Source organism: Chelon labrosus, assembly GCF_963514085.1.
Source record: "Chelon labrosus genome assembly, chromosome: 7".
NCBI lineage: Eukaryota > Metazoa > Chordata > Actinopteri > Mugiliformes > Mugilidae > Chelon > Chelon labrosus.
In genome coordinates, this window is record NC_140343.1 from 27,345,514 (window position 1) to 27,369,454 (window position 23,941).

The 23,941-nt window shown below is 41.4% G+C and overlaps 1 protein-coding gene across 1 annotated transcript; it reads right to left on the reverse strand.

Moving 5' to 3' along the window:
• Positions 1-1,514: 1,514 nt before the first annotated feature.
• arid3a (AT-rich interactive domain 3A) lies at positions 1,515-23,565 on the reverse strand. The gene is made up of 8 exons (XM_084547596.1): positions 23,111-23,565; positions 22,734-23,016; positions 7,903-7,975; positions 6,621-6,804; positions 5,828-6,075; positions 5,320-5,610; positions 4,029-4,118; positions 1,515-2,862 (listed from the first exon to the last, which is right to left on the reverse strand). Exons 1-8 carry the CDS (start codon positions 23,443-23,445, stop codon positions 2,708-2,710), a joined length of 1,659 nt encoding a protein of 552 aa, XP_084403722.1. The 5' UTR covers positions 23,446-23,565; the 3' UTR covers positions 1,515-2,707.
• Between the last annotated feature and the right edge of the window lie 376 nt (positions 23,566-23,941).

Consider the following 23,941-nt stretch of genomic DNA (forward strand, 5'->3'; position numbering starts at 1 on the left):
AACCTGGCTAGCTAAGGTTAGCGGAAACTAATTTGCCCACTTGTTCCTTTTTTGATTTGATAAAATGTCATAATATAGTCACTTAATGGAGAGGAAAAAATGGAAAACCAGATCAGATACTCTCAGATGCTAACTAGCCTAGCAGGCCAGCTTTCCTTCTCTGTAGCCTCCAGTGAAATTCATGTGTATGAATGCTTTTTTTAAGTTAACTTTAAATCATATATATCACATAATATATTAAAGATCAATTTATCAAACTTGCCACTTATTTCAAATGTACAAATGAGTTGAGAAAAAAAACCTTCTTTCTTATTTTATGGGTTTCATGTAAAAATCCACATCCAGAATTCTGAATATGCTTGCCCTCCAACACAAAAACTGTGTTATAACTCAGCTGTGAGACCTTACTTCGGCTTCCACAGAACCTCTGCTCTTTTCTACACTGTAATACAACGACTGACGCTGGACAGTTCAAACCTTTATGAGCTCCTACACTATTTTACTGAACTATAAGAACAGCACTTGAATGATTGTATTAACCTTCACAAAGTATGAAGACTACTTTTCAAAACTGACCAGTGTTTATGTAGCAGCTGGTGGTGATTTCCCACCGAGCAAAGAGTCCAGAATCAAAGCCTCCACAGCCATCTGGTGATATTTGACTGGGATAGTATAAAGCAATAAGACGGGGTACTGCTTGCTCTCTGGTCATCTCATGCTGTGTTAAGGCCTCAGAACAGAACCCACATACAAAGCCTGATTTACTTCCTAACGTCAGTAGGAATGAGGCTGCTTTGCGTAGCAGTGGGGTCGGGGTAACAATCTTTAACAACCTACAGTCCAAAGAGGAAACAAGGGTTAAAGTTCAAAAAGCTGAATGATTGATCTACTTCAAAACGCAGAGACACAACTGCTTATGAAGCGACGCGGTGTCTCCCCCGTGGCAGATTTTTAGAAATTCGAGTTTGTACAAGACACAAGAAAACATACAGCTACAGATATGATTAACTCTCCAGCTCTTATTCTCAAAAGCCCCAATTAAGCAACAGCTAAAACAGTGAGAGACATTCTGTTATATCCTCAATGGGTGGCAAGCTAGTCTCAAGGACACGTGATACCCGTCACAGCACAGGATAAGAAGCACTTGGATCAGAAGACAAAGCACGAAGTCATGCAAAACACACAGACGGAACAAAAAAAAATAAAATGGAAGCATCTCTAATCTAGAATACAAACAAGATAATGTCAGATATGAGCGGAAATAATTGTCAAGTTTCCTCTGAAGCCCAGACAGTGTCTCCTGACACCTGATTGTCAATGTGAGTGTCGTCACAATAATGAGGATTTAGAGGACGCTCGGGTCCTACGAATTAATAGACAGGAGATCACTTCCTTTATGATTGAAGGGCTTTCATCTACAAATGTATGCGCCTGACCTTAAGACAACCGCTCCACCAGAAGTCCGACTAAGACAGCAGATAAACACTGATCTTTCAGGAGTGAAAGATGAGGACAAGCGTTGCTCTGTCACATGTGATAGAAGACTGCAGGATATTGTACAAGGCGATGAGTAACCTGAGAACAAACATAAAAACTTGTCTTATTCCCCTAAAGTTTGAACCCTGAATAAGAACAGGAACAGTCAACGTGGACGCTACTGAGGCTCATAAAGTCCAGCCTGTTGAGGTGCAGTGGGGTGAAAAAAAGAAGCATTTTAGTTCATTTTACCACCTGCAAAGCTGACCTTACTCCTGCAAACAGCCATCTCAGCACAAGACAGGCATACTTATGTCTTGAACTGGCCTTATGGTGACAAACAGGAGTGGATTTTAGTTATAAATTAACCAGCTGTCTCTGGAAGGACCACTGCAGCAACTGCAACAGCTACACAGCCCTGTAATTAGCCAACACCTAGAGACCACAAGTATCAAAAAGTGACTAGATCCTTGATATGATGTGTATTTCACTAAGCAACCAAAGCGCAGACCTGCACTGGAATTGTTCTTCCACACAGAGATCCAACATGGCTGCCATGTCAACAAGATGGTTTTACCCAAAATGAGGTCACAACGGTACATTGTTATACGTCCTGAAGAAACAACACATATCTTTAAAGCTTTTCTGATTAAAAATAGATGATATTCATATTTCTTTTTTTTTTTTATAGATTTCTAAATATATAGATATTTTTTCCTGCTGCGAGAGGATTGTTAAAGATTTAAACGAATAAACACAATAAAGAGAATAACAATAAGATAATAACGACAATGAAAACTTAAAATAAAATTAAAAAACTCTCTCCCCTAGAGGATAAAACGTCATTGTCAGTCAGTAGCTGTGTTTGTGTGTGTAAACAATGCATTAGACTTCCTAGTTCTCACCTTCTCTTTTGTTCTCCATTAATCTGTACATTTATGCAGAAATAAATAATTCACAGGTTGTGCATACATATTTGTTTAGCATATACTGGCTCTCAGTTGGGATTTTTTTCTTCCTTTCAAAATGATTTTGGCGATGAAGAACAAAAGAGGTGAGTTTGTGAGAGAAAACCTGAGATAGTGTACTTCAAGTGAACTGACTTTCAGTTTGTGTCTTTCTGTACGGTTTATGGTTCTTCTCTTTTTTTTGGCATAGGTGATATAGAAAATGAGGTTGCTTTTTGGCTTAGCGTGGTAATAAAAAAAAAATTGGGAAGGCTGGGAGTTTGTTAAGACAACGGGTTGCTGGAGGTTGAGGTAGATGTGTTCTGCTGCTGCTGCTGCTGCTGCTGTGGAGCGACACGAGTGATGACAGCCTTGTTGGCAGACGATGCAGACGCTCCAGATGAAGCTGTCCCTGCTGCCGCCTGGGCAAAAAGAACCCCTGGACAGAAGGAGATAGGAGAAAACAGACAGTTAATGTTAAAAACAGACAAAGTACTTGATATATCTCTATTTAAGTACTACCCAAATATTTGGTATGAAAAATGAGATAAGCTCTTTGTACATAGAGCAGGGGGTGATAAGCTTAACTTAGCACAAAGACTGGAAACGAAGGGAAACCACAAGCCTGGCTCTATCTCAAGTTTACAATAATGAGGATTAGAAAAGCATGTGAGTTGCCTGATACAGTCAGTTAGCACAGGTTTTGATGTAGGTCTCCGTATTGGCACAGTAGTATCAAACCTGGCAACTCCACAGCTGCAGCTCTAAAGCTACGAACACACCAAACCAATAAAACACTGGCAATGAATTTGCAAATTGCACTTGGCTTGAACACACCGCAAAGACTAATGCAACTCTTCATGTTAGCAGGTGGCAGTATTCAATATTCATCATTCAAAATGGAAAGCAGAAGAGCTACTATTAGCTGGGAGACTAGGTAAAAATATAATATAGAGCTGGCCTTCCCTGAATTATTCATTCATTCTATATGGATTCTAGATCATGTCGTGAAAATATTGTGTTAATGTTCAGATGAGATAAAGAGTTAGAATAGTCTGCTGTGTGCCCTTTGAACTTTGTTGTTTTCTTTACTTCTTTCCATTTTTCTTCTTGTGCACTGGTTCTCTAAGCTAAAAAAGCCAAACAGAGTGATCTCTCACACTGGCGAAGATTCAACGTGTTGAATCGGCTGAAAAGCCACCGACAAGAGTCTGGTTAGTGGCAATGGAGCGGCACACCCCAACAACTAGGGCCAAAGACACTCACTGAGGGCAAGTCGTGAATGGCTTACTTATAAGCTTGGTGTCCCCCAAAACTACCCCACAATGACGCACAAATGATGAAGTTATTATGTGCAAAATACATTTATTTACAAACTGAAATAAACACAGAGATGCAGCTATTCCTAGTGTTTGTATTGTTTATGCTAAGCTAACCACCTGTCAGCTCCAGCGCTGAACTTAATGTGCCATGTCAGTCTTGATAATTAAATCTTTAAAAGGAGGTGAATGGGAGTATTTCCAAAAATGTCCTGCGTTTCCTGATTAAAAACTAAATCAAGGGAAGTGAACTGGACTTCCTGTGCCACATGACAGTGCTACTCACCAGTGTACACCACTCCATTGAGCTCCACTGACATGCTGATGCTGCTTGTGCCGTTGGTGGTGAGGTTCAGAGCTGAGTCTTGTCTGCCATCTGTCAGGAAGACAACACTTTTCAACTTTTTGTGTCATTGTTTTCAGTTTGAACTTTATTTCTTCCTTGACTACTCATAAACCAAACGTACATCTTTTCCCGAAACAGTAACATTGAATTTGAATGTTTCAAAAATGTCCAGTTGAACATTTCTCTGAATTCACCAGTGTTATAAGAAAACATTTGCACGCACGATCAGATAGACGGTAACAAACTCCTGCTATGAGATGAGATGAGAAGTGTCTTTGGGAATCCCCACACATGTATTGTATGTATGCATGCATGCTGCTTCCATCAGCTAAATGGGTCAACATATAGGCCTGTTACTTCCTCACTGTTGGGTGCTGTGGTTTGTGGTGAGATGGCATGTGAACTAACTGTCATGAAGAGGGAAACTGTGTGAAATCCAGATTACATGGGCAACTGTAAAATTAACAAGGATGCATACAGCAACTGATTAGGATTCATCGTTATAACAAAATAAAAGTATATCTGGGTTTGGAATATTTTTAGATTGGTCTGACAAATGAATCTATAAAAAATATTCTTTGTGCTGATTGATTGCTTTCATTTTGAAGACGTGGATATGGATTTACAAATACTTCAAGGCAGCACCCTGTGGTCTCTTCTATTATCCATTTCCACGTTACCTGTAGGCAATGTCATTGATCACCAGGGGTTACGTTTTAATTTCCATGTGTGCATTTGCATATATTGATGTCTGCTGAACCAGATGACCCTGTTCCTATCTGCTGCAACCTGTCACTGTGATGGACATATCTGGACAAGTGTTTACTTTGTTAAATTTATCAGGGATTAAAAAAACATCAATATTAATTAAAAATATAACATCTAATTCTGTCAGGACTGGTTTCCATTGCTAGTCAAAATTGATTTGCAGATTAAGGTTTAATTTCACACTACTATAGCGGCATAATAAGAATTCTCATATATTAAAAACCTCACAAAAGTAAGAGATTTAAAAACTCAGTAGATGTAAAAAAAAAAAAAAAAAGAAAAGAAAAAGGAACAAGCTCTTATCTCATGTTGATGAGATAAGAGCTTGTTCCATGTCCATTTCTGAAACTGAAAACCACCACAGACTTCTTATGATGTGAAAACATGACAATCATGTCTGGCTGGTTCTTTGTTCCTCTAATGTCGTCTGAAATTATCAGAAACTACACTGTGTGTTCAGTACCTTGGTTGTTGATGCGGATGTTCATTGGTAACTGAGCGGTCATGGCCAGCAGGTTGTGTTGCAGTGCTCTCTGCAGCAGTCTGTGGTGTTCCTCGGCTGGCAGCGCCATCTTCTTCTCTGGTGGCTCACCGGCCTCCAGTTTGTCCCTTAGCTGCTCCAGAGCTGCCACCTGAGCAGCCATCGCCGCCTGAGCTGCTGCTGCCTGCACAGCAGCCACCGAGTGACCTGCTAAGGCCCCCGCTGGCAAACGAGCCACACCGACCCCCGGTAGTGGCTGGCCTCCCTCCTCTTCTGGTCGGATAGCACAGACAAACAGAGAAGGGGGAAATTCAAGTCAATCAAAGTCAAATGCAATTAAAGAGGATGTGTTATCATACATAAATAAGTTTGCTCATCAACCGCAGTGACAGATAAACTAGAAAAAGGAAGATTTGGGTTTCTTCTCAAGAACAGTAGTCAACAAGTCCATTCTATCTGATGTAGGCACAGCATAATAAACAAATCTGACCTTTCTTGATCTTATGAATGGGGGTCAGTGAGGCCCCGTTGGTGCCCACTGTCAGGCCCACACTGGAAGAGGGGAGCTTCGGCGACGACAGCATGGTGGGCGTCCCATTGGGTGAGTAGGTGAAGAGGGAGCTGCCAAAGCTTTGTCTCCGGCCCTCCCGTCTGTTGCTGTCAATGGCTGCCTGAAGCTCGTTGGGGTTGCTCAAACCCCTCTTATCACATTCATATGGGTACAGGTACTTCATGTATCTGAAATGGACACAGTATGTTTAAATAAAAGGTCCTAAGAAGAGAGTAAGAAGAGATCTGATAACTATGAATGAGAGCATCCTGCAATCTGAACCAACTGCAGGCAATAATGTCTACAAACAGGGGCTATACACCAATCAGGCATAACATTATCACCACCGTCCTAATATTGTGTAGGTCTCCTCCGTGTGCCTCCAAAACAGTTGTGAATTATCAGAGAATGGACATGGGCCTTCTGAGATGTCTGGCAACAGAATGTTGCAGAATGTTACTTCTCCTGTATGTGGTCATAATGTTATGCCTGATCTGTGTATTTAAAAACAAAATTGTTGTTGGCAGCACAAAAAGATCACACCCAAGAAAAATTTAAGTTGAATTGTGTTGATCACTATCATTGCAAGGTTATCAGGTCTGTCCAATGAAGAAGCTACATTCTTCCCTTTGTTGTTGCTAACGGTGTGAATCTAAACAAATCAAACATAAGAATTTAACTGAGAAACCTTTAAGCTCCTTTAAAAGCTTAAAGAAAGAAGGAGTGTACTGACTGTGTACGGAGGGTGAAGGCTGCACTGGTGATTGAGGTAGGCAGGTTGAGTCCCTTGGTGATCTCTCTCCATAGCTTCTTGTTGATGACCTCCACCAGGCCGCCCTTCTCCGTCACCAGCCTGTAGAGCATGTACAGATCTAGGACCTGTTTGGCCATGATGGGGATACGATTCACTGGGGTTCCTGCAACACACAGGCGCAAAGGGGGAAAGGTCAAGACATGAAAAAAACAATTGTATACAGTAAAGACAAAATAACAGTATAGCCAATAAATGACTTTATTAGAGCAAGCATATTCTGATATTCTGGTACAGTTTTTTTGCTGTAATGCCTTTCAGAGCACAGTGTGAATTCTTCATGACATTAAAAACATGCCACTTTCACCATTTTAATAACTAACTACTACATGATATTAAGCTGAAACAAGATAATGATGCTGCGATATAATAACATTCAGGAAAGGAGCCACGTGAATGCAAATTAATACCAAACCAAATATGGAAAAGATCCATACAAGATGGCTACAAATTAATGATTCTGATTTAATGTAATGATAATATTAAATACAGTCCAGACCTACAGTTCACATTTTCTATCCATGACATTAAGGAACAATTTCTCAGTACTGCCTATAGATGGCGCTGTCAGATTCTCAGAACAGACCCGGCAGACCCACCCATTAATGTTTCCAACACTGTAAACATCTAGTACTGTTTTTTCAGTTGTGAGCACATGTCTGTTGTCTCCTGTCAGTCATAGGTTTGCTGGTATGTTTATATAAACTATAAACCAGCCTGTGAAATTAACAACGCTTCCAGAGAAGTCTCATCTAAAACGGCCGTTTAATTTTTGTGTACTCAGTACAAATACACACAATCCAAAATTAACCTTAGGATAGCAATTAGCTGTCCAGATGAGCGTTAGAGGTGTGGGCAGGGCCCTGTGGACACACAGCAGGATGGGAAGGTAAAACAATCCATCCCCAGGCGCCGATACAACGTGTCCCTTCTAGTTATAGCCTGGGAACGATGAGGGGCTGTGTGACCATAAAGCAATCATCTCTGAAATGAATAAAAACCCCACCCCCTTAGTGAAAGACGAGTAGACAGAGCTGTGTCATATGTCACAGAAGAACGGGGGGTGGGCGATCATCCTCTCTATATCCAACTATTAAAGACCTTCCTCTGACAGGCCAGAGATACAAGATAACAAACTGAATGGAGTGTGCCTTGATGAGTGAGATATATTAGGACAATGTTTAAAATGTCCATAAGCACATACCTCTTTTTTGCATGAAGCTGAAGAGGTCATCCAGAAACTCTTTTCTCTTCGGGTCTCCATCCAGTTCATACAGCTGAGGGGAGGAAGAGGAGGAAGAAAGAATGAAATAAAAATTTAAAATATATTGTTTCAGCTGGCAACAACAATGATTTTGAGATACAACAAGAGACTGCTGAGATCAAGGTGCTCCGCTATATCATAATCTATATCTGAATATGCAAAGATACATCGAACAGTGGACAGAGAATGACCTCAACTGTTACTATGACAACAAGTAAGGCGGTACAATGACTGAACAAAGCAAATAAAATCGTGTGTCTTTGAAATGCAGACAAGGACGTCTTTATCCTGGAAGAGCTGTCGCCTTCTGATCATAAAGGATGACAGAGGAAAGAATTAAGAAATGCTGTGGACCAGTGTGGCCTGATGAGAACCTGATGTGGGTGCAGCTGCTCGTGGGGCTCCGGAAAGTTCAGTGAAAGTTAGCAGTAAAAGTGAGGCGCCCACTCGGGGGAGTACAGTGAGGCCATTCAGACGGTGGTTGTTTTTCCAGTCTCGTTTGCCAGTGTGATAGTGAAATCTAAGTCTCTCTATTTATGTCTCACAGCTAACATGTACTATCTCACGTGCGAGTAAACCGCTTCAACTTCATCTCCACACTTCAGCTGGCCTCAAGGTTTTATCAACCAGTCGAGATCAAGTATTGAAGCATCGACGACTGCACATCGCATGTTGTGTGAGTGAGGTCATGGAGTTTCATAATGCGTTATTGAAAATAACTGGTTGTGAAACACAATGTACAACTGAGCACCACCAAACAAAACCACAGAACATAGAACCAACGCATTGCATTGTTACTACACAGCTATCACGCCAGCCCACAGCTAGCAGACAAGCCACTACTAACCCTCAGGATGCACACTACAGTGTAGAGCACTAGATATCACGTCGGAAAATCATTCAGCTCAGTACAAAACTTTTCTACAAAAGCTTTTTTGTTCTGTGTGATAGTAAATTGCCAGCAAACAAAAAAACCCACAACACCAAAAGTAATAAGTAATCACAAAGAGTGATTCTATAGGGATGTTTTCAGCGCAACGTACCTTTAAAGAAAAGAACAAATGAATGAAAAAGGAAAATGGGATCAAAAAATGCCATTGTTTTCAGCCTTTTACACGGCAAACCTGTAACACAATCATTTAGAAATAAAAATATTAAACAAATTCTCATGTTTTTACTACATGAAGTTACCAGTAAAGCAGCCTCTCTGTGCTTCAAGGAGTCAGGTACAAGAAACCGCCGCGTCAATTGACAACCAACTGACATTTGCACACTGAGATCGATTCTGACTTACTCGCGAACTACTAAGCTACTCTGCCAACACATTAATAACTTAATAAAACCTTTAGCAGCACTAAATTGCTGTCTGTTGCTGAGAATTGTCTGTGTTTTCTTTGCGGGTCAGACAAACTGAAAATGAAAGGCCCATGATGGCGACTGGAGTGGCCTCTTACGGCTAAAAAGGACTGTCCCTCACTGTGGCATTCAGACCTCATTAGTGACGCCAAGCTGCCATAAGATCTTATTATCTAGTGGGTAGGGGGAGACAGAGGAGTCAGGGGTGGTTGAGGTAGATGTTGTGGTGGGGGTTGCCAGCTAATGTACACGCCTGCTAGAGGCAAGGGGGAGTTTTAATTACAGGATGCATTTCATGAAGTGCCGCGCCATAAATCTTAGAAATTACCCCCCTGCCCAGTTCCCATCCCCCCCTTTCCCTGTGCTGCTTTATTTGCCCTCCCTCTCCCTGTTCTAATCACACCAATAAATATTTCCCTAGTGGTGTGGTGGGAGCGCTCTGATCCCACTTCCTCCAGTCCTCAAGATGTAGTAACAAAGCAGGGGACTGACACTCACAAATACATTGTAGAGTTTTACTTGGCGTTAATACCTGAAAAGATCGAAGGTTTCACTCATAAAATCCTACTAAAGCTGAGATTGTTTTTAAAAGACGTGCAACTGCAGCGTTACAGTGTTGAAAGCCAGTGTGTTGATTAGCTCCTGTGTTTCCCTGCCAACTGAAGGATCTGGCAGCCTATAGTGAAGTGTGAACTGTGTTAACATGCTCAAAGTATTCGTCTCACTAATGCATATCCAGTGTCAAGTCTCATTCAGCGTCTGCTATTAACGGACGTGCCCACAGGATCCTGCTTTGTATCAATGGACACATGACGGCAATCTAAATTCCTGCAGCTGTTACCTTCTGTTTGGTCCTGCCGCCACGATTCCTACGTTTAATTTAGCTTTTGCCTGCAAAAACCAAGAGCATTCAGGATACAGCGATCACGTTACATAGCGATGCATGGCAGCACACTGAAATGTCTGTGTTTATTTCTTTAAAAGGATAACAACTGAGTCAGGCTTACAATCCTACAACCGTGATATGACGGGAATATTAGTGTGCACTAGTTATGTTAAACTAATCCAACAAAGACCATAATCTTTCTATCTTATTACTTTAACCTAAATAAGACTGTGCTCAGTTTCCATCACATCAAATAGATTCAGAATTTTTTATACCTCAGATTACAACTTTATTGCAATCTAGTGATTCACAGAGCTAAATGACACCAATCTGCTCATGTCAATAGCTGTAAAACACAAATGTAATCTATGTTAGCACCACGTGGAAAGGCTGGGTTGTGAAGCTAAGGGCTTGAAATAAACAGTTGCTGTAAAAATGCTCCAGAGGCTAGGCCGTGCACTGTAGCAGGTAATAGGATCTATTAATGATAAGAAATAGAAATGAAACACTAAACATGCCAACCTGTGGCTAGGAGAGAGCTGTTAATGGAGCCCCATTAATGGAGCCCCATTAAGGAGAGAACGGGCTGAAAACAATTGTGGGTCTGTGAGTAACTGACATCAACAAAGTGGGACCTGATTTTCTGAAGGCACACAATAAGGAACCTGTCCAACCGGCAAGACCACTACCACACCTCGCTTTATATTCTCTCTGTCTCTCTCTCCCTATATGTATGTAGCATAAATATACATTATATATATATATATATATATGTATATACATGTGCGTGTGTGTATTTCCTCTTCTGTGCATCTGAGCTTCTGTCTTTGCACTCTCTCACTTCCATGTATTTAACTCCTGTCTACACTAGAACTCCCCCGTTGCCTCTACCACCCACCCACGTACATACAGACTATCAGGCCGAGGTGGGTGTGGTTGTTTTAGGCTTATATAGGTTTTCACATCTATAGTATGTGGACTGGGGCAGGGGCCCCTCCTGGATTAAAGCTCTGCTACTCAGATAAACAATAAGAAACTAGATAAACGACTAGAAAACTGGGCCAACTGGTTAAGGCAGGGTTTACGGCCCTCAACAAAATCTTCTGGAACAAAAAAAAAAGCCCAATAAAAGTGCCGAGCTGACTAGAAAATACTTCACAAAACTTTTTCGTCTTTTCGTCCTAGAAAAAGATAAAATAAAAAATAAAAAAAATTTTAAAAAGCAACTTATCAGAGTTATGAGGGTGACAGTGGAAAGTTAACCAAGTGTTTAAGACGCCACAGTGCCGGATGAATAAGTGTTCAGTGTTTGACTGCTGTCTGATAGTTTTCCACCCTAGCTGTGTATGTAGGTCAGAGGCAGCCTGTCTGCACATAAATTATATACAGGCTTTGGACACAAAAACAAAGCGGTTTTATACTGCAAATAATCAGTAACCGCAGAGCAGCCTTTTGCAGAAGTCAAAGTCGTGGTGGTGGTAGGTAACGCTGCAGGCAGAGAGCATATATGCGTGTGTTGTTTGGAGTGGGGGTGGGGGTCACTCCACTGTTAATGCAAATGGAGGTCGGTTTTTGCTGGCACACAAGTGTCACATAGCACATAATAGAGGCTTTGCAACTGAAAACCAAAACTGGGGTGTCACCTACATACTCCCTTACATCTGCCAATCACCCTCATCACATTCATCTGAGGCTGACACACAGGAAAACATGCAAAAGGTAAAAGCAACAAAAAACTAAACTAAAACCTGTGGATGTTTAATTCATCCTCACGATTTAAATATCAGACTAGAAGCCTGTTATTTGATATTAACTTTAAAGCAACAGTATTGATACACATGAATGTGTGACAATAAATGCATAGTGACTGACAAGACATTTTTCAAATAAAAAAGCTGTAAATCCAGAACAACACAACACCAATATTAACTATAAAACTGCTAACTTTATAGTATATATAGGTTGAGTCCACAATGCAAACTGCAAAGGAACTTTTATTTGTCCTGTTGAATGTAAAATAAAAAGATGTAGTAAAGTATGCGTAAAAGTATGATCAGATTAATTCAGATTAATAGAGGTGTGAAAAATGGATAATGTTAAGAAGGATATTGAGAACTGTAAAAAAGTGTAATCACAGTGGAGAGCAGGGAGATGGTTGGTGGGGGTCACATGAACACATGATCAGCCATATTCAAACACCGCATTGTTCCAGGCCAAAGCCCCTTTACAAATGTCATTAATGCACCAAAGCAAACACAACCAGCAGGACAGGATCCCTTCACAACATATTTTCATAATGGAGACATAGTGTTGCTGCATGGACTGTATAGTACTTTAGCCCCATGTGCAGTGCCCCGCCTACGTTCATCATTGTAATTGAACGTCTTGTTACAAATGAATCATTATGCAACAAGACAAAATGTCAGCAGTGACATAACATGATGGATGATTCTTTAAGTGCCAGTACATATTGAATATTCTCACTATAAGGTACGGATTGTTTGATTGTCATGTAACGAACATCAAATGAGTGTTGAACATGGAACACATGGCATTCGCTCTTATTCAAAGCAGAGCTGACGTCACAACATATCTTGTTTTGTTGGTTTGTTGTTTTGTAGCAGAACTCTCCACTGGATATCTGATGAGGTTAAGGCAAACTTTAAACTTTATAATTGCGGTTTATCACCAGTAAGTTCAAAGGAGTGGGGCTCAAGTAAAAACAAAGTGCTGTACAGAGAAGGAATTCCCCTGAATGAGTTTACATGAGAGCCCATAATTCAGTTTTACTGTAATGAAGACAATACTCTGTCTATTAAAGTGATTGCCATCACGGAGGTAAGGTTATTAGGAGTGCAGTCCTCAACCATGATTATGCTCTTATCTTATCAGCATTTTAAGCCAAATGATGTTATTTCCCATCAAAAGAAGCAGGTTGCAGTCACAGGACACAGTAACTCACAAGCCAGACTTATAAAACACAACATGACAAACTGCAGCCATATTTCTGGTTCACTACAAGGAGCGTATTTTATTTGAAAATTACCAGCTGACAGCTTTTTCTGAGACAGAGCTGGAGACATGTAAATGGACTACATTTATAGATGGGAAAATTTTTGGAGAGAAATCCAAACACTACATAAGGTAAGTCTGCATTTCCTTTTAGAGTCATTACGGAAAGACGTAATAATCTCCTAGCATGATAAGGAGACAGGTGAGAAACCAGTTGCGAGAATGACACGTAATCTTTTGTTCCGCTCGATCATTAAATAAAAAGGAATCAGATTCCTCTAGTGTCTTGTTTTTCTTCCTCTTTGTTGTTTTGGATTCTGCTTTGCACGACATTCTACTCAGATCCAATCAAACACAAGGACAGCACAACGAGTCCCCTTTCTTTGAGATTCTGTGGACTGAGTTTGACTTTCTTACCTTTCTTTAGTCACTTACGTGAGAAAATATTTTCAAGTATTTACATGTCAGAGCTTCAAACTTCAATTCATACAGTTAAAAAGAAACTATCAGTAGCGCTCAGACTCCAATAGTAATTCTGTGCAGGAAAAAAAAAAGTCAAAATCCAGCACAGTGAAAATACAACAGAAGGTGATATAGCCTGGAGACAGTTTGATGAGTTAACCAGCAAACATTGGCCGTTACACATACACACCCTTCTTTGACCAAAGGCAAAAAATTAAAATAAAATTAAAGCCAGAGATCAGGACACGTGGTTGTATTGTAAAAGGTAAACCGACAATACATCTTCACAGAGTAACTCTTGGAACAAGTTTAGCCAACTGCTGGGACCTATCAGTGTAATGGCACCAATTAGTTATGCAAAAAAGATACAGTTTATTCTGTTTGCTGAACAGTTACAAAACAGGTGATATTAACCCCCACACTGTCTCACATTCATCTGGAAAATAACGTAATCGTGTCAGGTGACAGAGCTGACAGCTGCCTGAGAGAAACGGCATCGACGTGCCTCCATAACCTGACATCTTTAATGAATCTATCTTCTCTGCTCTCCCCGTCCTGCCCATCCCCATCCCCCGCAAGAACGCAATTAACAGCCACAATAGAGTTGTCCGACTACTGATACCCTGAACGGTGTTTTATTGACAGGCAGCATCAACCCCATCATAATCCTAACTGACCAGCTGACCTCTTAAATTCAACTCCATCGACTGAGGACGAGGAGCCCGCAGACTGCAAACACAAACAACATGCTGCGGCTGTAACTGACTGTAGCTGAGCTTGTTTTATCTGTAGCAATCACATTTGCCTCAAAAATGACAGACAGCGATAAACACCTTATAGATAAAGAAACTGAGAACGACACATACGCAGTTTGCATAGCTGCTGAATAAAACCACAGCACTGAATGTGCCTACTGTGGCACATCAACAAGCAGCAGTGATTCATATCAGATGGATATCCTGTGGCCACAATTTCGTCAAGGCTGACAATACATGTAGGAGTTGATTTAAGATTTCAGGCATTTATAGTTTTTTTCCACAGAGGAACTAAATCAGGGTAATTGTCTATGAAATTTAATTTTATCCTTTTAAGTAAGTGTAAAATAAGTTTTGCTATAAACAACTACAGTGGTAAGTTTCCTTTTATGTCCACACACCATAACTTTCACTAGGCTTAAAAATACCTCTAGAAATTCAAATATGTGCCAGAAATTCAATGATCATTGAGGAGATGGTCTGTTTATGAGTTGAGAGGTCGTAAGTGAGGCCTCGGTCTTTGGGGCTTTGCCAAAGGATTGATATGCTTGGCTTCTGTTGGATATAATTGGATATGGGGTATCCCCTGCTGACATGGGGAAAAAGGTGAAAACTAGTTGTTGAAGGCAAGGCATTAAACCAGAATGAGCACTATTCCATAATTACATGCATCCCATTCCTGCTTGCTACTGTCAAGTCAGCTGCCATGGCTTGGTGTTTTGGATGAGATTCAGAAATAGCAGCCAGCTTTCCCAGGGCCCTCTGGAGTCTAATGCATGTAGTTGTGAGCAATCTGTTGTGACCGCACTCCTAATGAGTAGTATCACGATGATGGATGCCCAAACTGGGCAAGGCAAAGCCAAACAGACGGAGAAGGAGGGGAGGAGGTGGGTGTAGAAGCAATTTAAGATCATAAAGTGACGTGTCAAAAGATGCCGGCTAAACAACCAATACCACACACAGTATCAGCTATTTGGGAACTTTTTCAATTTTATTCAGTATATGTGCTTTTGTAAACCATCCTTCCTCTTAAAAAATGACTGAAAAAGGTCTGACCTAGATAATCATCTAATGTGTGTCTGCGTGAAGCTATTTATTCAGCGCCAGAGCAGATGCCGTGATAAGGTTTACGTCTGAAGGCAGAAAGATGGAGACAGAGATAGACGGGGAGCTGAAGTTTCAGAGGAAGGTTTGTAATGGTGCTTACATACAAACAACATGTAAAGGACATTTAATCTTGCCCCTTAAGACTAGAGTTGGTATTGTGCTGTGCTGTTTCTCCTCAGTATGAAGCAGCATGCTGCAAAGAGTGGAAGAAACGTGGCTGGGAGCTTACGGTGCCAGAGTGATGGATGGGCAGGGCAACATGTTTAATGGTTAACAACGGCGGCTTTAAAAACATATCTGGCCCACCCAGCCTCATGGAGAGCAGATAGCTGTCCATGTGGCCGAGCCCACTCCCGCCAATATGTGGACTGGCAGTGCGTTGTTACTTTCATGTCACCTAATATTTAAAAAAAAAAAAACAGGCTTTTTTCACTGCTCATGAATTTACTGGTCACATCAGGTAAAACACAAAGATTAATAATCTGCAGTATCAAAATATCTGCAGTGAAATAGGTCTATTATCATCTTGCATTGGTGTAAAATGTAGATCAAGAGTGACTTGCTCGAGCACACACAATCAGAAATGGTTGGCTCTTATTATTATACAGACAAGACAGGGCAGCTATAGTGCTGTCACAAGGGCCAAATGTGATGATTGAGGATCAAAAGGATTAACAGAGGTTTTTATGATACAATGTTTGAGAAGTGTGTTCCCCTTTTGAAGCATTTCTGACCTATTGACCACACAGACTATTAAAGGCACATTTCAAAATATGCAGATCTTTTTTTCAATCGCCTTCGGGTCCAATTTTATGTCACACCGGGACAAAGAGCAACCTTGAAAATGTGCAGCTAAGAATCTTTATCTGCGTCTGACCTATTTCTGAATCGATTCTTCCAAGAATGAAAGCTTTTACTGCACACTTCCTTTTCAAAAGCATCTCAAAGCAAAAGCGCAAAAGGCACTGCTTTTGTTCTAATGAATGCCTGCCGCTGGGTCCTTGTGTGAAAAGATGTCACTTACGGTTTTGTTTGTTGACAAGTCAAGCCATTCAGAGCACACCTATTTCTGTGCTTGCACTGAGACACAAGGCTACAGTTAAGAGTCCTCTATGTGCAGAGAATAAGGAGAATGAAATGAAGCAGCACTCACGCATTTACGTTTGAAAAAAAGAAGGGAGAGATCAAAAATTCATACATAATAGTGGAATAGTGTGAAGTGGAAGAGTCTCACCCTGTGCTTACAGCAATCATTTCCTCATTCTATATGAAGCTGTAAAGTTAAGAGGAAGCTTGAGGCAGTAAACGTACCAGTAATTAAGGAACCTGCCAAAATAAAACATTCAGAACAATTTTCTAAAATTGTTCAACAGCAAAACAGAAAAGACGGGACAAACTAGCTAGCCTCAGCCTTTACACAATCTCTGTTTACATTCCTGTTCCAGCCCCCCTCTCCTCTTCCGCATTGAAAGCCTGCCAATTTCCAGAATCCCCTTGGCTGCAGAGTTTCTGACATCAGCTCCATGCAGCACGCTAGGAGTTGGACACGTTTCAAATGCTCTCTGCAGTGATTCAGAGTCAAAATGAGCATTTACTACACGCTCTACTTGGCAGCGATTCAAAGCCCAATAGCAACTGGCTGACTTTCTCCAGTTCAGTCACACCTCCCCTCTCCCCTCTCCCCTCTCCCCTCTCCCCTCATGTGCTATTCCTCCTACTCTCAACAGGAAGACTTTCAGAAGACTTCCTGTTGAGCTGTTTGATTTGGTCAAACACAGATCGTGGCACACCTTCGGTTCTCCAGGCACAAGATAACGTTCGGATGAATTCAACCCCTGCAGACTAGAGTTACGATGAGTCTGCACAGTATCAGACTCAGGTTTGCAATTCCAGATGATGCGGTTTACAAAAGTCTAAAAGCTAGGCTGCTTTTGTCTGAAACCATCTTAAATTAAGCAACTGGGTTGGAGAACATTGCATAAAATATTGATCAGACCACCAAAGACACATAGTCTGACATCAGTTATTCATTAACAGTAAAAAAGACAGTGGATTTGGTAAGCTAGTAAGCTATTAACATAAAATCATACAACAATGAGTGCCATTACACAGCCTTTCTTTATAAACCTATTAACAGGTCTTCCTAAAGAATATTTAGATATTAAAGGCCCTTTAAAATGCACACACACAGTTCAGATCTGTTCATACAACGCTACAACGGAGATCAAAAGGCCTCACTACGGTGGAATATAAACCCAACGAGCACTTATCAGACAGCTGTATCAGCAGAAACCCGATGGACAATCCCAATAAGTGTCGCTCCCAATTGGCTCACATTCGAGCTACACTTCCTGTAGTCACTAACAGCCCCTCCCCCTACTCCTGATGTATGTGTGTGTGTGTGTGTGTGTGTGTGTGTGAGAGAGCAATTTAATGTTTAATGCCAACTCCCCTCCATTCGCCCTGATCATGGTGAGTGCCATGAATTTTTAAAGACGTTCCTACTTTACTGTCCATCTGGGCTCCATCTGCCGGTGTTTAAAGCAGACAGAGACACGGCAGAGGAGACTTCAAAGGCTCTGTGTGGCCTCTGGACGATCTCTGGCCTGAGGAGGATATTGTTTATAAAAGGGGCAAGGCAGTCGGTTATGGTTATATCTACACTGCACCAGGGAAGAGACGGTGCAATAATAAAACTACACTGTAAACTTACCTCCATAAATGTTTTGCAGATGAAGTGAACTCAGTGTTTCTAAAGGGCACATTAGCTGAACTGACACGGTCAGAGGCAGAATCGACAAGGTTGGGTGAAATTAAGAAGCCTGAAAAATGTGTTAATATAAACACACTTTGTCATTCCTTCCTCTCTTACATATTTGAAAAACATGCTGACTAACTAAATAGCTGATATAGGTAACAAAGCTAGAGTAAAAGGGTAGTAAATTACATGAATGCATGCTAGTGCATTTTTAAGTCTCTTCATAATTTTACATATACGGTAGTTATTTTTAGAGGTTTTGGGTTAGGTCTTCGATGAATAGATAAATTGCTTTGAAAGTGCTCTAAAACTATCCTGACCTTGCTGAAAACATATGACATGACGATGTAATTTAAAACCAGAGACTTTTTTTGATCAAACCAGAATTCAAACCACTATTCAGCATTCAGATCTCTATCTGCGTGTCTCAACAAACACAACCAAACCGTTGCCGTTACTGGTGGCTGATGGGAACAGATGCCTGCAAGCCTATTGGCTATTAACTTAAACAGGAGCGTCAACATTTCCTGGAAATTAAAATGCAAAGAGTGATACTGATATGGATATTTCAAGATGTATGGGAGGGGGGCTGGGTGGTATCGAGAAGGGTGCATTGGTATCACTGAAATAACTCTGCCAGACACACAAATCAGTTTCATTTACAAAATAATCAAACAACTCTGGCTTAATTTGATATCTGTATGAAGCACTATCCTTTATTTAATTCTGCTGCGCCTTGCTAGGGTCTGATATGACACTGCTGGCAAAGTGCCTTGAATAGTTTGATTAATTCACTTAAAACCACAGCGTAATCAGACATCCGACCAGCCAGCACCTCTTGGCTTGATTTAGTTTGACCTTTCAGCTGAAAGCAGAGAGAGAGGAGGACGGTGGCTGGGTGATCTACCAGGAATGCAGGTTGGGCTTTGCGGACATACAGCCTGGGGCAAACCTCAGCTAAAAGGGAATGCTTCTTCACCTCCATGGCACCATGGACACAGACAGAACCTGAGCCCATTTTATTTCACTGGTTCCTTTTTCGGCCTTAGTTTACTGGTCTTTTTTTATGTTAGCTTTATATTGCACCAGCCCTAATTAAATCCTGTTTTATTTTAGTATTTTTACAGTTACACCATGGAATTTTTGTTAATTTATTCTCTCTTATCCATTATGCTAGTTTCGGGCTCAGGACTCTTTGACGGGGGCCTGCGATGCCACGCTAAGATATCATGCAAATGACACAACATAAACATCAGAGAGAAAAGGACAGTTTTTCAGTTTGGAAAAGCTCTAACTGCGTCAGACTGATAGAGGCATGCAGGGTTTCTGCTGAGGATCTGAGGTTCCTAGTGGCCACATTATCACCCTCCATCAGGCACATTCCAACAGCCTCCACCCACCTGCCCAAAATAAACCGTACAGTCTTAACCCCTTCCTCCCCGCCCAGTGCCCTCCAACACACTCAACCTGTGCATGATTAAACACCAGAACATGTGTAAGTATAAATTCGGCCTTCAGTGTTTTTTCACTTTATTCGTTCAGAACAGAGGTCTTTATTTCCTCCTATGATTGTTGGAGATATAGAAGACACAACATGTTCGTTACTGATAAAGGGCACATAGCTCCTACAATCAGAATAGAATAAATTTATTTGGAACACTTTTTGAAGGGTTTTCCTGCATAAATGTAATAAAAACAACAGTTATACTTTCCACTATGACTGAAAATTGGGGAAAGATGCAACCTGTGCTGAAAAACTGAGCTCTATGACAATCTGGGACATTATAAAACACCAAAACACTGCTCAACTGCTGTAACTATATCCATTAATACATGGCATACAGTCTGTAATCACAGACTTTTCATGATAAATGCAGTGAGGGGATTTTCAGGCTCAGCATTTGTCTAGTGTAGCATCAATCGCTCGTTTTGCACGGTGATGACAAGAGTAATACTTTGGCAAACTGAAATGATACCCTTATATGTGTGCGTTTTGATATGGGCAGGTGATGACAGGGATTTTTTAGGGTGAGGTTTTCTGGACCTTAATGATAGCTACACCATACTGACTTTTTTTGTTGACGCTTTACTTAGCTGCGACAATTCTTAGCGCTTATTTACTCACACAGAGAAACGTGACATTTTTTTGCTTATGGCATCCATGACCGTGCTGTGAACACTTAAATGTGCTCACTTGTCCACAATTAAAGACACTACGGTAGAATTCTATAATTTTACGATTCATAAATCCCTGATCAAAAACAGAATTGCACCAAAATTACAATGAAAACTGGGTGTGGATTTAACATCTTTCCAAATGACAAGACACAACCACAAATGTAGAGGCACAATTAAAAATACCACCCACCACATACAAATTAAGGTAGAAGTAACAGATTTTGATTTGAGTAAGGTGAGAATTATCAGGAGCCAGATTGTCTTCATTATAACAAGCCATAGCTGCAATTATTACTGTTTATTGTAATCATTCAGGCGCAAAAATTGTCCCAGGAGAATAATATGCAAGATAAATTTCTTGATTGCGGGCCACAGTATCCTGCACACACATATACTATGCTGTGTTCCCTATATCATGACAAAATGCCAAAAATCTAAATAACATGATGCAGTTTGTTCTTTCCCTCTTCTTCCTCTTCGTCTAGCTGTTGAGCTTGATGCTGTGCAGGCAACAACAGGTTGGGTAACGTCTTAAGATACCGTCCGTCTTGATTACATAACTGTCAGCAGTTTTAAATGCAAGCTTGTCTGATCCACTGCTGTCTGACATGTCATGATAAAAATGGACTGTATGTCCTACCTGACAGATGAAAACCACCAAACCGTAAGTATCAATTCAAGTAATTCACACAAAGCTTTATGCAGGGAGGGGTGGACTATTTAGAGAATCAGAGCATAGGTTTTAGGGGAGTTATATTCCATATGCTCTGTAATTACAAGAAATAGGCCCTTTAATTACAGAATCTATAGTTAGGCTTGAATGAAGCACATGCAGGCTGGGTGCAATGCGGCGAAGATAATTTACAACCAACATACTCAAGGCATCAATAAAAATGTCTAAAAGCTTCTTCTTACAAATCCCAAACCAGTTTTCCTAAAGAGTTTGGTCATCTCTGTGCAAATAAAAGACAACCTCTTGCTGATACTGTTAAACATGTTTATGGTTTGAATTATTGATACAGGCCACAGGCGTGTTTGCACTTCAATACAAGCTTCCATTATGTAAAGGGGTGCTGCATAAAATGGTGGCTCACTATAGGCCATACTGTAAAACAATGGTTAGTTTCTACACACCCTTATGCACTTATGGACTCTAAAATATGACTCTATGTTACAGGTTTATGCTGGTAAAATAAAATCTATTGCTATCTCTTGAATCACGTACATTTTAAAGGAGGCAGACTAATAGTCAGGGATTTGTTGACTAATAATTTCTTTGATTATCAGTAATGCACTCTCTTTTGTGGCAAAAAAAACCCTTCTTCTGATTATTTTAAAAATCCTCTTTCCACAAAAGGAACTCTATCATCTAATACCATACTCTGCCATGACATCACTTTGTTCGGCAAGTATGGCAAATTTAGTTTAATATCCTCAGAAGTCAACTGTGAGCTGATTTCACACTGTTCCCCACTCGCTTTTTATCGACAGCAGTCCTCCATCTAAACATAGCTGTTGACAGTCTTAAATCTTGAGTAAACAGCCCGTCTTATTCCACCAGGGCCTCCCTCATAGTATCCAGGCCACAAGCATGTTTACCGTAAACGCCAGCATGTTAAAAAGCTGTTAAAATGCACCCTAACCCACCCCTACTCCCTTGAGCTTCTCTTCCACAGCTCTAAGTCCCATTTAAGACATAAAAACAACAACTTTTTTTTAAAACTCTTTGGCAACAATAGTCAGCAAATGTCAAATCATACCAAGCAACACAGCTGCTCCACCAGAACATTATCTATACCCCTTTGATATATGGGCCCTGCCAGAATGTCAGGTGGCAAAGGCAAACTGAAAAGCCTCAACTTAGGCTTTATCAACATTTGGCCGGTGGCTGGTGTACATTTCCCACCCTGGTCATATTACATCATGTGCTGCAGAGAAAGGGCCACACAGTTTTGCTGTAAGGGGTGTGAAGGGCAGATGTGGCTAGCTGGTCGACAACCAACATTTTAGATTTATGTACTTCCTCTGTGCTGCAACAGCTGACTTAAGGATATTTTAGGAATTTAGCTGACATAGTTCTCCACAGTGGTTACATGAAGGCGTTCAGTCTCTAATTCAATCACGTGCAGTAATGACAGCAGTGGTTAAAGGTGAGGACACTTAACTACACTTAAACTCTCCTTTATCTGGAACGATAAAACAATACACCATACATTTCCACACAGCTGAAGAGTGACGGCACATGAAGTGATCTTACCTGTCTGAACTGCTCCTCATAGGTCCAGTCTCCGTGGTCCTGTCCGCCCAGATGGCTGTGTGGGGCATGGGGAGGAAGGATGGCTACGCGGGGCTCCTGCTCGACACTGGGACGGACCTTCAACAGCTGGGAATGGGGGTGGAGCTGGCGGTGAGGGAGCAGGAGGATGCCTTTACCGGGAGCCACTGCATCATGGCCCGTTGGCAGACCTTCCTCTGCAAGGTCATCCTCAAAATCTTCTTCCATCTCACCTTCAAAGTCCTCCTCGTCCCATTTCTGTTTGCTGTGTGCGTGTGTTAGAAAGACAATAAAATGGTTTAAACCCATTGATACAAGTTACAGAAGTTTCTGATAAACCAAAGACATTCATCACTTACATCTGCTCCTCCTCATCTGACCCCATCATGTCCTTATATTGCTCCTCCGCTTCTTCATTGTCATCATCGTCACCTTCTTCCTCACCGCCACTGCTGCGCTCTGACATGGGGCTGTCGGACACCCGCTGCAGGCCGGCAGCCGCAGCCCGCATGGCCGCCAACGCTGCAATCTGGGCTTGCTCTGCCTCAGGGGCCGGGCTCCCCATCGGCTCGTCCCCTCCAACTGTTCTGACCTGAATCTGTTGTGTGGCGGCTTGCTGCTGTAGCTGCTGCTCCATCAGCAGCTTGGCCCTCTGCTGCCTGTGCAGGTTCTCCATGACAGCCTGCAGCTTCATTTCAAGGGAAAGTGGCACAGCGTTCAGCGGCCTTCTTTCCCCTCCCTCCCCCACTGAAGGAGCACCAGTCGGGGGCCGGTCGGAGTACAACAGTTGATCCCTCTTCCAAGGAGGTGCAATTGCCAACAACGCCTGTGATGAAACAGCTAGCAGCTGGCTGACGGTTTGGAGGATATGGTTATGTGGAAATGTGGGTCCTTGAGGAGTGGAAGGAGGAAAAAGAGGAGGGGGATCGCTAAGAGCTGTGAGACATACAGTCAGAGGTCAGCTGGAGTTCTGGAGACAGAGGCCTCTCTCTTGTCTCAATGGTTTTTCCTGCAGTTAAAGGGAATCCAAACGCTGGTGGCAGAGTTGAGTCGCACTGCATTCAATGAGGCACAAGTGGTGGAAGTAAAAATCTTCAATGCCGGCCTACAAAGACCTGAAGGAGAGAGAGAAAAGTGTCAGACTACTATTTCCTCTTTGTAACATCAACACAATTAGTTTTTTTTTTGTT

What these genes read in the sequence shown, in the direction of transcription:
- arid3a (XM_084547596.1), bottom strand. Translation starts at nt 23,445, where the DNA reads ATGAAGCTGCAGGCTGTCATGGAGAACCTGCACAGGCAGCAGAGGGCC. An exon ending in GCCTTCACCCTCCGTACACA is followed by an intron (nt 6,076 to 6,620) that starts GTCAGTACACTC and finishes TGTCCATTTCAG; the next exon opens with ATACATGAAGTACCTGTACC. An exon ending in CATTCATAAGATCAAGAAAG is followed by an intron (nt 5,611 to 5,827) that starts GTCAGATTTGTT and finishes CTATCCGACCAG; the next exon opens with AAGAGGAGGGAGGCCAGCCA.